Consider the following 15,482-nt stretch of genomic DNA (forward strand, 5'->3'; position numbering starts at 1 on the left):
ACTGTTGTGAAAACTTAGCCAGAAGCAAGTTCCAAACATATTCAGAAATCTTTTTGCACTAAAGACATAAGAGAGAAGCAAGGTAACAAAGAACAACCTCAATCCCTCCTCCCCAGAGGCCAGGTGGAGTCTATTTTTATACTTTCTGCTACTGACTACTAATATGGAGAAAGAATATTGAAAATGATTAACAAATGCATGCTTTCAAATAAGCATCTCTGGGTAAACTTAAGGAGACAGTCATCAGGCAGGGAAATGAGCGACTGCAGACTTGCAGAGCTGAGACTCTATACAAACCTGGCTTTGAGTCCTGACTCCATCATCCCCGCTTCAGTGACCTTGGGCAAGGTACACAGCCTCTTATGCCTTGGTTTCCTTACTGTTATGAGAACAATAATAATATCTATTTGATTGGGTTGTTGTGAGATAAATGAGATAATCATGCAAAGCCCTTAGTAAGGGCTCAATAAAGGTTATTATTATCACAGCTAATATTATCAAAGAAAAACGTACTTGAGGGGAGAGGGAGAATAAGAAACAAAGACAGAATTGAGAACCCCAGAAAGCCTCAAGCTCAAATAAATCTCCTTTCCTTCACAAATGAATTTTCTTTTTTTTCCTGGTAAATCACCACATCAAGTACCCTGGGAGGATTCAGGGTTAGACTTTGAAAGACGGTATTAAATTGGCTGGTTTATAGCACGAGAGTGTGAATGCCCCTTTCACCTGACTCTTCCTTCTAGCCAAATCCCAAACCATCTGACTAATTAATATACAAGGAACAGCTTGGGAGCTGCTGTTAATGATAAAAAGAAAAGTGACTGGTTGAAATGCACCAAGACTGAAATAACGGCCCAAGAGAGAATAAAAGGACTGAATTGTGATGAGGATGCTTGCAGTGGGAAGATTGAAGGGGGGATTTATAAGCAAATACTAGGTTCAATGTATCCAGAATATTTTTGTGAAAAATGAAATAGAATAGAAAATCTCAGAGTGCTTTGCATGTTGTAAAGCTAAGGCTTCAGTTTTACGTGCATGTAAGGGTGTATGTGTGTGTGTGTGTGTAATATGTATTTCTTATTGTGAGCTATATTATAGTGAGAAATATTAAATTTCTTTTATTGTGATCAAAAAAGTGCAAAAGCGTCTGCTCAACAGGGCAGGCCACAGGGTCCTGAGTCCAGAAATAGATTGTTATTGCTTGTCTAGAATGACTTTGTGAAGTTAGTATAGATCCTGCCCATCCTTTTTTTTTTTTTTTTGCAAATTTTGGGCTGATCTGGCTAATGTGGCAAGGACAGCAAAGAAGAGAAAACTTAGAGACCAAGGTCAGTGATTAACTCAGATAGAGCCTGGAGATCAATTGGAAGAATTAACTGACACCCAGTAGCTCCTGTGATGATGGCCATGTGCTGGTGATTTCCATTTCTAGTGGCAGTAACTGCAGCAGCAGGAGTAGCAGTGCCAATATTGACCATTTGCTGTGTATCTACTAGGTACCAAACCGTATATGTGCTCTTTATTTTTTATTATCCCATCTGAATCTCACAGCAAAACTGTGGGCTAGATTTCATTATTCCCATTCAAAGAAGGAGAAAGCAGGTTTCTGAGAACTGAATCAATCATACAAAAAGGATTTTATGAGAACATGTACATCACATGCTTTGAGGAAACCAAGAGAAATCTATGATATGGTATCTCCTCTTAAGAAGTTTATAATCTAGGTAACTGAGCTCTAGCTTAGCAGAATCTCTGAGGAGTGAAGCATTTGCCTTCTGGCTTCTAAATCCCCTGACTCATCCAATTTCTTCTAGCCAAAGGCTGAGAGGGTGCAGAAAAGCAATGGAATTTCACTTTTCTCCTCAAGGTCTTGCCAGAGAAAGTTACCTGATTGGAAATCAATGCCTGCAAATGGAATTTTAATTGAAAAATTGGACTATCACATCCAATTTCTCTCACTCAACATGTATTGCCTGTGAAAACCATTGATGTTGATAACAACTATTCACTGACTCTTCCTATCCTCATGCTAAGTAATTTACATACATATCATTTAATTTTCAGAATCAGCCTAAAGAGAGGGACTACTTGTGTCCCCATTTTCCAGAAGAATGAACTAAGGCATCATCAGAGGTTAAGCAAGTTGCCTGAGGTGACAGCTAAATAGTGGGACTGGGATTTGAACTTGATCCTGTCAGACCCCAGAGCCAGAGTTCTTACTGCACAATAATGACTTTCTCATGATGTCCAATGTGCTATCTATGTAAGTGTGGGGATCAAACAAAAGTGTCAGTGTTTACTCCCTGTCCTCAAAGAGGTTTCAGTATCATTGAGGAGATAAGATACACATAAATGGAAAAATAATGAATAATCCCATACAGCAGTTTATACTGAGAGTCAAGAGAATATTATGAAGATTAATGAAGGGAGAGATTGCTGGAGATGACTTGGACAGGATGAGCAGGGTTGGGATGGGTTCAGAAGAGTGAGTAGTCCCATGGGTAACTGAACAGAGATTAGACTCCTAGGTTTAAAGCAGAGAGTACAAATGCCTGAATTGAACAAAGTGGGTCACTCATTTAGGAGCTTGCAGGTCTTCAGCAAGTTATTTAACATCTCTCAGCCTCAGTTTCCTCATCTGTACTATGGGTTAATACTCATTTCACAAGGTTGCTGGGAAGACCAAGTGTATCTTAAGAGCTTGGGAAAAGGAGGCATCCACTACTTTCTCCTCCAACCAGTTAAGTTAGATTTTCTGGTAGAGTTGGTTTACTTCTTCCCTTTGACTTTGCCATTGGAGATCTTTATAGAACCCTACCTGCTGCAAGAAGCCCTTCACAACATGCCTTTGCTTGAGGTTCGTCTCTCCATCCAAGTTGGAGGTTTCCAGGTGGCAGATCCCACTGGGGTCCGAGGAAAAGAGGAGGAGTATGTCTGCTGGGATGATCTCATTACATCGCATTTGGATGAAGTCTCCGACACGTACATCCTTCCAGCACTTCTGCACGTAGCTCTGGTCTTTTCTTTGTTGGGATAAAGACAGAGATTAGAGTGAGCATTAAGTTTCCTCAGAAAATTAATGGGTGAATGGAGGAAGGCCCCACTGCACCTACATATCTCCCAAGTCATCCTTCTCATGAACACTGCTCTGTATTCCACCTTGTCCCAAATTACCATCATAATCTGTCTAGAAAAGCTAAGTACAGTCAATAGAATCCCACTATTCAAAGGTCTGTCCTTTTGCTGCTGCATTCAAAATCTCCCACACTGCATGGTGGGCACTGCCACTAGAATTGCTGCCACTGGAAATTGAATGTGGCCGCCAATGCTGTCTGCTTTGCTCCTCGAATCTCCAGCTTCTGATTCAAAGTCTGAGGCCAGCCTTCTTGCTTGCAGGAGGCTGGGTCAAAGCCTATAGTTGCAAGGGGGCCTAGGAAAGTGAGTGGCTGCCATTTTTAATATAGAGGGGTCAGTTGTCCTGATTTGCCAGGGACTGTCCCAGTTTTAAAGCTACAAGTCTTGCATTCTGGGAGTTCCTTGGTCCCAGGCAAACTAGGACAATTAGCTTCCCTATGGGTGAGAGGGGGACTCTGGCCCATGAGGTAGGAGGTAGGATGTTCTAGATAAAGGAAAGAAGTTCAGATTCTGGGTGGCAAATGCCCACTATTCTCCAAAAGCAAAATTCTCCAAAAGCAGTCGGAAAGACTCCAGACCTAGCAGGTGTTGGGGGTGGAGGGGTGAGAGGAGGGGAGGGAATATCTGCCCTCTTCATCACTTAGAATTCTGATTAATTGCCTCCTGTTGATGGAATATGGTGTTCAGTACTTGCTTCTTAGCAGGAGAAGAAACTTAAAGGAGAAGGTAATTGTATCCGTCATGCAAACATTGTACCCTTACTATACAGCACATTCTAGAAGAGTTAGTCATCATCATAGAAAAAAGAGTTGTGAGAAACTGGGGTATAGGAAATACGGTTTTTGATTATTGGGAAGGCAGTGGCAGGAGGAAAGATGGGGAAAAAGTCATTTTCTAGGAAGATCTGAAGCTGTGCTGAAATAGAAAACTCTGGGAGGCAGAGAATATAGAAAGGGAAATTTGATGGGAAGGGACCCCCTGGAGTTGTAAAATCAGAGGGCTGAGGACAGTAGAGGAAATTATGCACTTTATCTTCCCAAGTAATTTGTCACGCTCAGCTAATAACAGTGAAAATATTTGTGGCAAGAATTGTAGTAATAGCAAATTTAGCATTTCTGATGTTCTAAGCACTGTAAGCCACTTGTGTTAATCAGTACTTCATTTACTTGCATAATAACTCAACAGAGAAGTGATCATACTTATTACACAAATAAGGAAACTGAGGGTCAAAGAAAAAGTTCCTCATAAAAGTAGACCTGAGGCCCATGTCCAGGTCCACCTTAGCTCCAATGTCACTCCTCAGATGTCCTGCGTCCTTTAAAACATTCCTGTCTCTTTTCTCAGCCGGTGTCTCAATCTCAGTTTTTCTACCTGCAGCAAAAGAATTCTCTACTTCCTGAGGCAATACATTCCATTTTCAAAGACCTTTCATTTTGGAAAGCTTTCCTTAATCAAATGTTTCACCGGTTCTGTTTTCCTAGGCAAATCTGATCTATCTTTCCCAGACTTTTAGGTATTTTAAGACATTTATCAGGTTTCCCATGAAGCTCTTTGGACACTCCAAGGCAAAATTTGACTTTCCAGGTATTCTCAAGTATTTCTTATGTGACAGTTTCAAGTTCTTCCCCTAGGGATGTGGACCCTTCTAAGGCCACATTTGGAAATGTGCTTTTTAAGCTGTGGGATTTGGAACAAACCAATATTCCCAGCAGGCTTGAAGATTGTTGCTTCAGCGCCCAGCTAGGCCTGGAAAGGCAGGCTCTCCTCTGCTGTTTTTCCCCACTGACGCCGAGCCCCACTGGGCAGGCTGTGTTTTCTGTACCTGTTGGAATCTGAACATTGCTACCCTGAGTATGACAAGTCCACTCTTCCAGAGAGAAAGAGATGTGATTGGGATTCCACTTTTCTCCTTTGACTTCTCAAAAGTCCCTGAGGAGACTGAAGTGTTTGGTGTCTTCCCCCCTTCCAAACATGCCTTCCTAAGACCCCATCCTCCTGGCTGTTGAAGGTCCTCTGAGAGGACACCTCACCCTCTGCCCAACGAAATGGAGATGATTTCATTCAGGAGACGAAAGGAAGAATGGATCAGAGTCTTTAAAATAATCTGGGAATCAGAATTGAGGAGCTGCCTTGCAACTCAGAAGAACCACAAGGTTTTGTGAAGTGTCCTGTGGTTCTGGGGAGTTTGGGGCAGCAGCCACTGGTTAAATCAATTGATGGACAGTAGTTTGTAAGGCTGAGACTGGTTCTGAGTATATTGGGGACAGTGTGTCCATGGTATTTCATAATAACTCTTCCTTACGTGGAAAAGCATATAACAGTTTTCAAACCACTTTTCAATTCATCAGCTCCATTTTATGCTCCAGCTCTGCCCCACATCACTTTTTTCCCTATGAGCAATAGGGATAATCACCCAGATTTGTTTCCCTGTTTTGTTTCTGAAATACATTTATTTGTTTGTTTATTTGTATATTTAGGGTAGATATTCCTCTACCAGGAACTCCGCTATTATTGTCAAATGCTTCAGGGTATTTCTGCTGATGGGAGGATTGCTTTTTTCAGAAAAGTCTAGGAACACTTGTTAAATGTCCAAGTATAAAATACCTTAAAGGCATCTAGAATGATCCATACTCTTGCAAACAGAAAACCAGGAGGGGCTGGCTTTCTTTATTGCTTATTTTTATTTTTGAGGGGTGCTTAAATAAGGAGGACTCTTAAACAGCAATGTTCCAAGGAACAAAAATCTGTCACTCAACATGTCTGCATTCATCCCTGCTTTGACTTTTGTGTCCTACTGGATAATGCCTTTGGAGTTGATGGGATACTAGTCGATTGCTATCATCTCTGCATCCCACCTGCTATTTGAGATTACATTTAAGGAGAAGAGTTTTGGCTCTGAGCAATATCACTATTGCCTACAGGTCCAGAGATCTCTGTCTCAGAAAGAGGTCAGCAGATGCTAATTGGGTCTGCTGCACATACAGGTGGATTAAAGGCAGGGCCAACACACCACCCTCGAACCCTGAATCCCATTCTTGTAATATAAAACTCCACAGCGTATGGGATGCAGGTTATTAAGGTGATGAAAGATGGGAGGATTATGCAGATGAGCTTGTGGTGTGCACACTTTTATGTACAGTCACGTCTGTGAGCCAGGCTGGAGTACTGTCTTGCAAGTCCCATTGTGATGATGGATTAACAAGTTCAATGGAGCTACCCAAGGAGCCAAAACAGACCAGACTCTGTCTTCTTGATATCATTCCTTGGTTTCCAGGGAACTACAGCTATACTGGTAGCAATTGCCTTTGTCTTTCCTTTAGACATAATCCTCTTTTCCTGGAAATAGTGGAAGAGCATTTTCAGCCACTTTGTAGGTTTTTTCCTCCTTTAAACCTAGGAAAACCTGCCCATCCCTAGGACTGAGCTTCTCCAACAGAGGCATATGCACCTTTGGGATGCCCTGTTGTTTGTCCAAGAGTACTGAAGCTACAGGAGCAACTTTTTTGGGGTATGGGGGTGGGCATGGCTTGGTAATTTAGCTGGTACATAATTATTTATATTAACCTTAACTTAGTTACATTATGGAATCAGAGGCAAATTTTACAGGAAGCACACAGTCAAAAAGTGAGAGAGCAGGGACATTTCCTTCTTGCACTGGGCCACTGTGTGCTGATCTCCTGATCCTCTGGGGTTCACTTTGTCTCCTCAATGGTTGGGAGCATGTGTGGAGAAAAACCAGGGCTGCACAGCCTGGGTGGGGTGGGACTCCAGTTGAAGTGGAAAAGTGGCTGCATGCTCTGGCATTGAGTGATGCCCAGACTCAGCCAGCATCTGGCTGGGAACCACCTGTGGAAGCTGTTCCCACATTAATCCAGCCCTTTTGGAACAGCTGCCCCAGGTAGATGCATCCACACACTCTTAAATGTCCCCCTGCCCAGTGAGTCCACGCCTGGGAACTGACTGCTATTTTAGTTTCATGAGATGCTCACTGCTGTTTAAAAATAAGACAAATCAACATGGCTTGGGACTAAGACTCCATCTGGAAGATTTTGCCTTGAGGAGAAATTAAGTGGTGCAATGCTAAATGGCTTTCTGAGAGGATATAGAGCTTATTAAGAGGTAAATAAACAGCAAGAGAGGTTTGTAACCAACTGGATGCTGCAGGAGAGCAGGTGAAAGGGGGAGATGGAGGAGAGGGTGCTTACGGCTCCACTTCACAAGTATCTGGGTTTTATAAAAAGGGTGTATGACTCTACTCAGGGAACTGGAGTGGGGAAGATTTGTCAGGGGATTAGTCGTTTGGGAGGACTTGGTATTAAAAATAGGAGATTGAATTTAGGGAAGCCTGGGCTGTCGTTTTGGAAACTTGAATGCCTGGTTCAGAGTGCTTGATATCGCTACCCCAAGGTGAAAGGAAATGCCACGGAGAATGAGCTCCGTGGAGAAGATAAGAGTGAGTGTGAATCCCAGCTTCCCTACTCACTACCTGCGACACCTTGGGCAAGTTACCTCTCAGAGCCTCTGTTTCTTCCTCTCCCTGTTGAAGGTAGTATTTTGCCTTGTTTTGGGTGGGGTGGGGCAGGTGGTGTTGAAAGGATTAGCAATAGGACACATGTTAGGGATGGAGTTCAAGACTTTGTACTTAGTAAGTGGTAAGTAAATACAGCTTCTTTTATGATTGATGATGATGACACAATCACAATGGTGCCTTATTGCTTCTAGTGAGGGCTAACCACCAACTCTGCAGGTCCCTCCGTATTCTTGTCTGTGCTATTGGGACATCCATTTTACGCCCACGATTACTTTTCATGGCTTGAGCCCAGACACACACTACCCTGTCAACACGAGAAATTCTAAAAATCCAGACCTTTTCCCTGAGTCCAGAAAAGAGGGACCCAGGCTCAGCAGACTGACAGAGGGCTGCAGAGGCTGGCTGCTGGGGAAAACTCCTCAAAATGGGCACCCCTAAAATCTAGCCTGGAGAAGATGTGAGGGATCTCCAACCCTAACTTCTCAGGTGAGAAAACAGAAGCTTGGAGAAGGGGAGTGAGCTGGCTGTGGTGCACAGTGACAAAGCTCAGGCTGGAATCTCCTCTGCTCTTTCCATGGCTGCAAGAGGAGAACCACGGGCCACAGAGCTGGTTCAGGAATCTGTGGAATACTCAACAATTTGGGCAGCCACCCACGGAGGTAGAGGCTGTATCATAGAGTGGGGCTTTGGAGTCAGGGGAGCCAGATTCGAAATCTGGGACTACCTCTCACATATAGTGTGGCCTTGAACCTGCGAATTAAACTCTCTGACTCTTGTTTTTTTCCTGTGCTAAAGAGGACGAATAAAACCTATCCTACACGCTGTAGTGAGAGCTAGATGAAATAATATATGCAAAATGCTTAGTAAACTCATAGTAAATGGCATACACTGCGGTTCTGCTCATTATGGTTCTTACTAGCTTGGGCCAAACAGTAGCTCTGCTCGTAGAGTCAGTAGACCACACTGTCCTGGTGGTTTATTTTCATGAGGTGATATGAATGCCTTATGGGGTTTCAAGCCTGGTGAGAGCAAAAAGGAATTTAAAAGAGAAAGGATAGTGTGAAATCAGTGCCTACCTGGCTCCAGGAAATAGAACAGAAGCAGAAGGAGTGCCCCAACTGGGGGCAAAGGGCAGAGAGTGTAACTACACTTGCCATGTCTTGCTATTTTTTGCTCCCTGGATTCTCCTGTCTGCTAGAGACACAAATGAGGGAGCTTTAGACTTGGAGCACTCAGGGAAGCAGCAGAAAGGGAAGAGCTGAGGGGAGACCAGGACTCCTGACTTGGCTGGAAATATTGGGGAACACGCAGAGTGTTCACCATCCCTGAGGCTGCACAGGTCTACCCTGGGGGCCTTGAGGATTAGAAGGGGAGAAGGAAGTCTCAAATCAGCAGTGTGATACGAAACTCCACTGCGTATGGGATGCAGGCTCAGGCCGCTGTCACTGGGGCATTTGATAAATGTGACCTTATGAGCATGGAGAAGCTAGTGAGCTGGGACATTTGGGTATAAAACCCTTCAGGAAGTGGAGAGGACACTGAAGTCCCAGTCTGGTTGTGTGGCTGCTACACAGGGAAAGCAGCACTGAACCCAGAATGGCACTACATAGCAGTGGTTATGGAAACAGTGTGCTTCAAGAGTCAGGGCAGCCATAGGTGCAGCCCGACAAGGAGACCCAACGCGCGGGTATTCGAAGGCATGGGATGTTACCGAAATGCCTTTGGTGTGACCAAGTCCAAATGCTACCTTCCACTTTCGAGTCCTGGTGTCAAGGCTGAGTGTCAAGGCTGCCCCTCTTGTTGCCACATTTCTTAGCCTATTATGGTCCCATTTCCTAATCGTTTCATGTATTTTTTATTTTCAACTGTATCACAAGCTTGTCCTGAGCTGGAATCAACCTGGGTCTTATATTTCTGTACCTATATAGGGTCTGGTATGGCATGACCAGCACATGGGGAGCGTTCAGTGAATATCTATTGATTTATTCCTTATGGACTGATTTTGAACACAAGGTAGCAGAAGGGAAGCTTTTCCCAACCTCTCACCATTTTAACATCTGACCTAACTTTTTGTTATGGATTCTTCAGTGATGACTTCTAGTGGTGACACTATATTATTCATAATATTTATTGAGCACCAGTTTTGAGCCTAGCACTTTAGCTGCATTGATACTTAGCTGCAAAACAATGAAATAATGTTCATGATTGTTAATATTTTCTTTATCACATAGATGAGGAAGCTGAAGCCCAGAAAGGTTAACTAAATGGCGCAAATTCACACAGGAAACCCAGGACATCTGCCCTTTAGATAAAGTGTGTGTGTGAGGTGTGTGCAACAAACCAGGACATGTAAGTTGCAGAAGCTGGAGCTTTACAGCCCAGTGTGGCCTCTTGGTTCTGTCTGGGAGTGAAGTACAAAGGCAGGGGAAGTCTCCCAAATTAGTGACATAAGCACATCAGAGGCTGGGTTGTGGAGAGGAGCCTCATCTTTTGAAATTGTGAGTCTCTTAATAGCAAAACAGAGGCAATAAATCCTCACCCACTGAAATACAAATCATGCCTGTTAACATGAGTGCAGAGCTTCAGGGGTACCTGAATTCTTGTTTATGACTCTTCCATCCATTGAATTTTGGGGAGGATCAAATGCATTCTATTCTGAAATGACAAGTGGAATGGGCTCAACTGGTTTCTGGCCTTCTGTGAGCACAGGGTGAGGCAGAATGCATGGGTACCTGCAAAATTTCCGCTTCAAAGAGGAGCCTGCTTTGCTCTTGCCAAAGGCAGAGCAAAGACCTGGAGGCTGCACTGAATGGTCTGTTGGTCTGTGAACTCCAGCCAGGGGCACATTTCCTAGTCATGCTTCAAATGAGGCTGGATTTGTTTCTCTGTTCTCTGCTTTTCTCAGATTCTTCCCCCAGGCCGACTTTTGCTATGTTAGAGCTTGGAGGCAAGTTCTATGGTTAAAGATTTTGTCTTAGGTAGTTCCCAACTCCAGCCCCGTGTTTTTCTTCCTTATTTTCCTTGGGCCAAGCTCATGGGGATGCTGACTACCAGAGTTATAGAACTCCCCCTAGCAATATTCCAGCTAACATTTTCTGATGGCTTACTGAACGCCAGGGATTATGCTAGGTTTTCTATGTGTAGTATCTCATTTAATACCTGAAACAACACCAGCATGGAGTTTGGGAGTAAAGATGGACTTTGACAGTATTTTGATGCTGAGACAGTGCTGGCAGCACCTAAATCTGCCCTGTCAATCTCCTCATCTCCCTGTGGGTTTCCCAGAGGGCAGCATTCAAGGGAAATGAGAGTAGATTGGGAACCATATAGCCATTTAAATAATAATTGCACAAGTGTGATATTCTATGTGAGAAACTCTGTTGGAGTAAGTGACTTAGGCTCTAGGCTAGATGTGACTAGCTACCTCCCTCCTCAGAATGCCAATTTTAGTATGGGTGCGCTCTGGTCTGCTTTGGGAAGGGAGGGGGAGGAAGAGACCCCACAGAAGCTTCTCATATTCAGAGTTAAAAATTCAGCCACATAGAATAGAAGAGAAAATGAGAGAGAGAGAAAGACAGAGAAAGAGAGGCAGAGAGACAGCTGTTTCTGCTTTTCAGACACTGTAGCCCCGCATCTCAATAAAATGTGGTCCATTCAATGTCCTTGACATTTTTCAATGAAATGAGCAATTCACCCCTTGTATGTGAGGGGAAACTAGCAGGAAAGATGAAGATTCAGGATTGGTCAGGCATTAGTTCAGTTGGCTGAAGGTTGGAAATTTTGGAGTTGAGGTAATTGGAACTTAATAGTCTTACTTAATGTTACTTATAGTTGAGACACTGAGCTAAGCAGCTTACAGAGATTATCTCTTTCAATTTACATGTTCCTAAGAGACTGGTGCTAGTATCATTATACAGATATTGAAATGGAAGTGATCAAATAACTACGGACAGCCATACATTTAGTAAGTGGCAGCTCTGAGACCATCCCACGCGTGCTGGCAAGGGCTTTGATGCCAAGCATCCAGCCAGAGCCCAGTATTCAAATATCACAGTCAAGACTGCTTTACGCATACTCCTTTGGCACTGCATTTTTGTAATGTTTATTTCTATAGCTCCATTATTTAAAAATCTTCTGGAATACCACCTGCACATCTTTTTATAAAATATACCATAGAGATTATGATCACTATTTAAAAATGAGATGAATGGGGTCCTGACTGTGGCTTCATTTAGGGCATGCGGTTAATTAGTGAGAGAACTGAGAGCAGGACACTGTTTCTACATTTCCAGGTGGAGTGGGTTGAATAGTGCCTCTCCCCACCCCCCAAAAAAGAAAGATATGTTCAAGTCCTAACCCCTGTAACTCATGAATGTGGTGTTATTTGGAAAAAGGATCTTTACAGATGTAATTAAGGATCTCAAGATGAGATCATCCTGGATTTAGGGGGGACTCGAAATCCAATGACGAATGGCCTTATAAGAGAAAGGCAGGCGGCGACATGAGACATAAATGCAGAGGGGAAGGCCACGTGGAGATGGGGGCAGAGACTGGGGTTATGTCACTACAAGTCAAGGAACACCAAGGGCAGCCGGCAGCTACCAGAAGCCAGGAAGTTCTCCCTTAGAGCTTCCAAGAGAATCTGATCCTGCCAGCACGACTGGTCTCTGGAACTGTGAGAGAAGAAATTTCTATTGTTTTAAGCTACCTTGTTTGTGGAAATTTGTTATAGCAGCCCCGGGAAACTAATACACTAGGCCCTTCAGTGGGGGCACCAGGCATGAAAGGCAAGGAAGATGCAAACAAAATCAGGTTGCAGACCAGGCTTCCTCCTTCTCCAGCAGAATTTACCATTCTAGGAGATCAGAACTTTGTCAAGACTGGCATTCTCCTGTAGCAGCCAGAATTACTTTTCTGGATCACAGAGGGGAGAACCTCCAGGGTTTTTAAAAAGTCATGTTTAAGAAAAAGTCTAATCTGGGTTGTTCTTTCAAACTTTCTCAGCCCTGGTCTTTCTGATACCAGCATAAGCCACACACGCCCATAGAGGGCACGTGAATGGGCTGTGAGCTGAGATGTGCTCCCTCTGCCTGGTTACATGCTGCTTCTCCTTCCTGGTGCCCTGAAAAGTTGGCTCCCAGTAAAGCTTCCCTCAGCCTTGTGAGCCTCTACATTCTCTGCATGATGCATCCCTTTGTATATGTGCTACCAAAGGGCATGGGACATTGTATCTGCTTACAAGTTCCTAGTGACCTCTGGGCTCACAGGGCCTGCCATGGCAGCACACACACACATACACACAGACACACACTCTAGGTCTTGGAGTAATATTTGCTATAAAGATGAAAAAATGAGACTCCCTATTGAGACACTGAAAGGCTTTTGCTTCATTACAATATGGGGACAAAAAACCAGTCTGGATTCCCTTGGTTCACCCTCCTCCTTTCCTGTGTCTTTTCTGAATACAAATAAAATTTACCAAGATGGATGGAAAAATACATATCTCTTGCTGGGTATGGTTTCTAGATTCATTAAACTGAGCCCCAGGAGAAACTAAAATAATATAATTCTGCAGCTAATCTCTCCTCAAAGTCATTCCATGAATCTGATTAATGGGTCACCTTTAGACCACAAGCACAGTTGTTATATTAAAAGAAAATGCTCTAACAGGATTGTGATTCTGTTAACAAGGCTTCTGCTGTTTGCGAAAAAGACATACTCCCACGCCATAAACAAGTCTAGGCTGGTTGATACATGGGATTAGGCTGTGAGCAAAATTCTAAGGGCCCTGCAATTCAATTGTATAAAGATGAAAAGAAAAAAAAGGATATCAGTTTCACAAATGTGTGAGTGTGAGACAAAATGGATAAAGCCAGTGCTTGAGATATATGCTTTTATGTTGTTGCTCAGAAAAAAAATCCTCTCAATTCTTGTATTATTTGCCTGGTGTCTGATCATATATCATTCATAGGTGGTAAGAGAAAATGCTGTTCGGCATCCATAAGTTAAGATAATAATTAACATGTATCTAGTATTTCCTAGCTTCCCATTCTGGGGTCTTTCACAGAATCAATTCATTGCAGAGTTGGAAGAAATTTAGGTTCTTCTGCTATATAGCACAGGATGTCCCAAACTGTGGATGCTCCTGCAACTAATAAGAAAGCAATTTACAAAGAGTCTAGGTTCAAAAAAATTATAAAGCAAAAGTGTTGAGGATGTGGAAGTGACCTCTCCAACACCCCTTTCCCTTTCTCTTGAAAACTATTTCATTTTTCACTTGGGTTTTATACTTTCCCTGGAAAGCCCATCTACTTTATAGAAGCTGACTTCATGTTGGGTTCTGTAGGTGGGGCTCAGATATAACCTGATTAACATAATTCTAATTCCATCCATGGGAAATTGATCAGGGAAAGACATGTGCCCTACTTGGAGCTACTGAAATGTGAGGGAGGTTCCCTTCTAAGAGGACTTCTAGAATCTCCTTTCTCTCTCCCTTTGGGGGCTATGATATGGAGATATGAGGTCTGGAGCTGCTGTAGCCATTTTGTTGCCATGAGGAGTGTCTGCCTGAGGATTAAATTGACACAGAAGAGGACAGAATGAAGAGGACTGTGGTGACTGATTGAACTATGCCTGATACCCTGCCCACCTGAAGACACTTAGAGTTACTTGAACCAACAAAATCCTTTTGTTACTTATATCTGTTTGAGTTGAGGTTTCTGCTACTTATAGCAGAGAACATCCCAACTGACACAGCTGAGTTAAAATTAAATAGGCTACGTACTGAGGATCATCCAAAACCTTTATGATTTTAATGTGCATTGATAGACTCATGAAAAGCATTTAGTATGTACTATTTCTCAAATTTATCTGGGTGTAGGTTCCATTCTTTCATGGTGCATATCATAGGACAAGATCCAGTTCAACTTCCCAGGTGTTACAAAAGTGGAAACTGTGACCAAGAGATTTGAATAACTTCTTCAAGCTATTAATAGTAGCAGATCTGGGCCTACAGTGCAGACGTCTTGACTCCCAGGCCTATATTCTTTTCTCAAGGTCATATTCCCTTGCTGACCAAAGGAAGTATTTCATTGAGGACCCACAAAGAAGAACTTAATTATTTTTTTGCAGATACTTCACATTCCTAGGATGCTACAAAGGATTTGTAAAGATTGCAAATCTGAGATTCACAGGCAAGGTAAGATCTTTAGGTTAAATAAAACAGGTCTAAAGTATTTGAAAAAAATTACATCATTTGCCAACACTTAAAGTCAGGTTTATTTCTATGTGAAAAACAAAGAAATACTAATTTCTAGTTGTCCTAGTGAAACTCAGATAATCTGACAATACCAGGTCTATTATTTCCCCATGGTAGCAACTAGTTCTGCCCCCTGGGATTAAGCCATGGGGTCCCAGTTTGTCACAGTCCCCACCAGTCCTTATTGCACCCAGCACTGATGCCAAGTGTCAGCTGTCACTTCTTAGTACACTACTAATACTGCTTTACTTTTTTGCATCTAGTCCATTTCCTTCAATCACCTATATTGCCACTGTAGAAAAAGTAATATTTCCCAAGCTGAGATGTTAATAGATATTACAAAAATATTTCCTAAGTCCAGTAAGTTTGGAGCAACACTAGGAGTTAATCAAGGATGAACAGGTTTCTTTGTGCATCTTCTCTTAGATTTTCATGTGCCACAGGTCAGGAGAGCCCATATACATTTATTGCATATGAACATCTTTTTTAAAAGAGCATCTCTTTGTCACTATTATTCTACTGAACACAGTTTGGAAAAAAACACCATGAAAACGTGGA

The 15,482-nt window shown here is 42.8% G+C and overlaps 1 protein-coding gene across 2 annotated transcripts in view; it reads right to left on the minus strand.

The window, feature by feature from the left end:
• Positions 1-15,482, minus strand: part of ATP10B (ATPase phospholipid transporting 10B (putative)) — a 304,465-nt gene that overhangs the window by 83,437 nt on the left and 205,546 nt on the right. For both annotated transcript variants that reach the window (XM_077137580.1, XM_077137581.1), the window contains one exon: positions 2,819-3,023. In XM_077137580.1, the coding sequence (XP_076993695.1) occupies positions 2,819-3,023 (205 nt within the window). The remainder of the gene's footprint in view (positions 1-2,818; positions 3,024-15,482) is intronic.

This window comes from Tamandua tetradactyla, chromosome 20, assembly GCF_023851605.1.
Source record: "Tamandua tetradactyla isolate mTamTet1 chromosome 20, mTamTet1.pri, whole genome shotgun sequence".
NCBI lineage: Eukaryota > Metazoa > Chordata > Mammalia > Pilosa > Myrmecophagidae > Tamandua > Tamandua tetradactyla.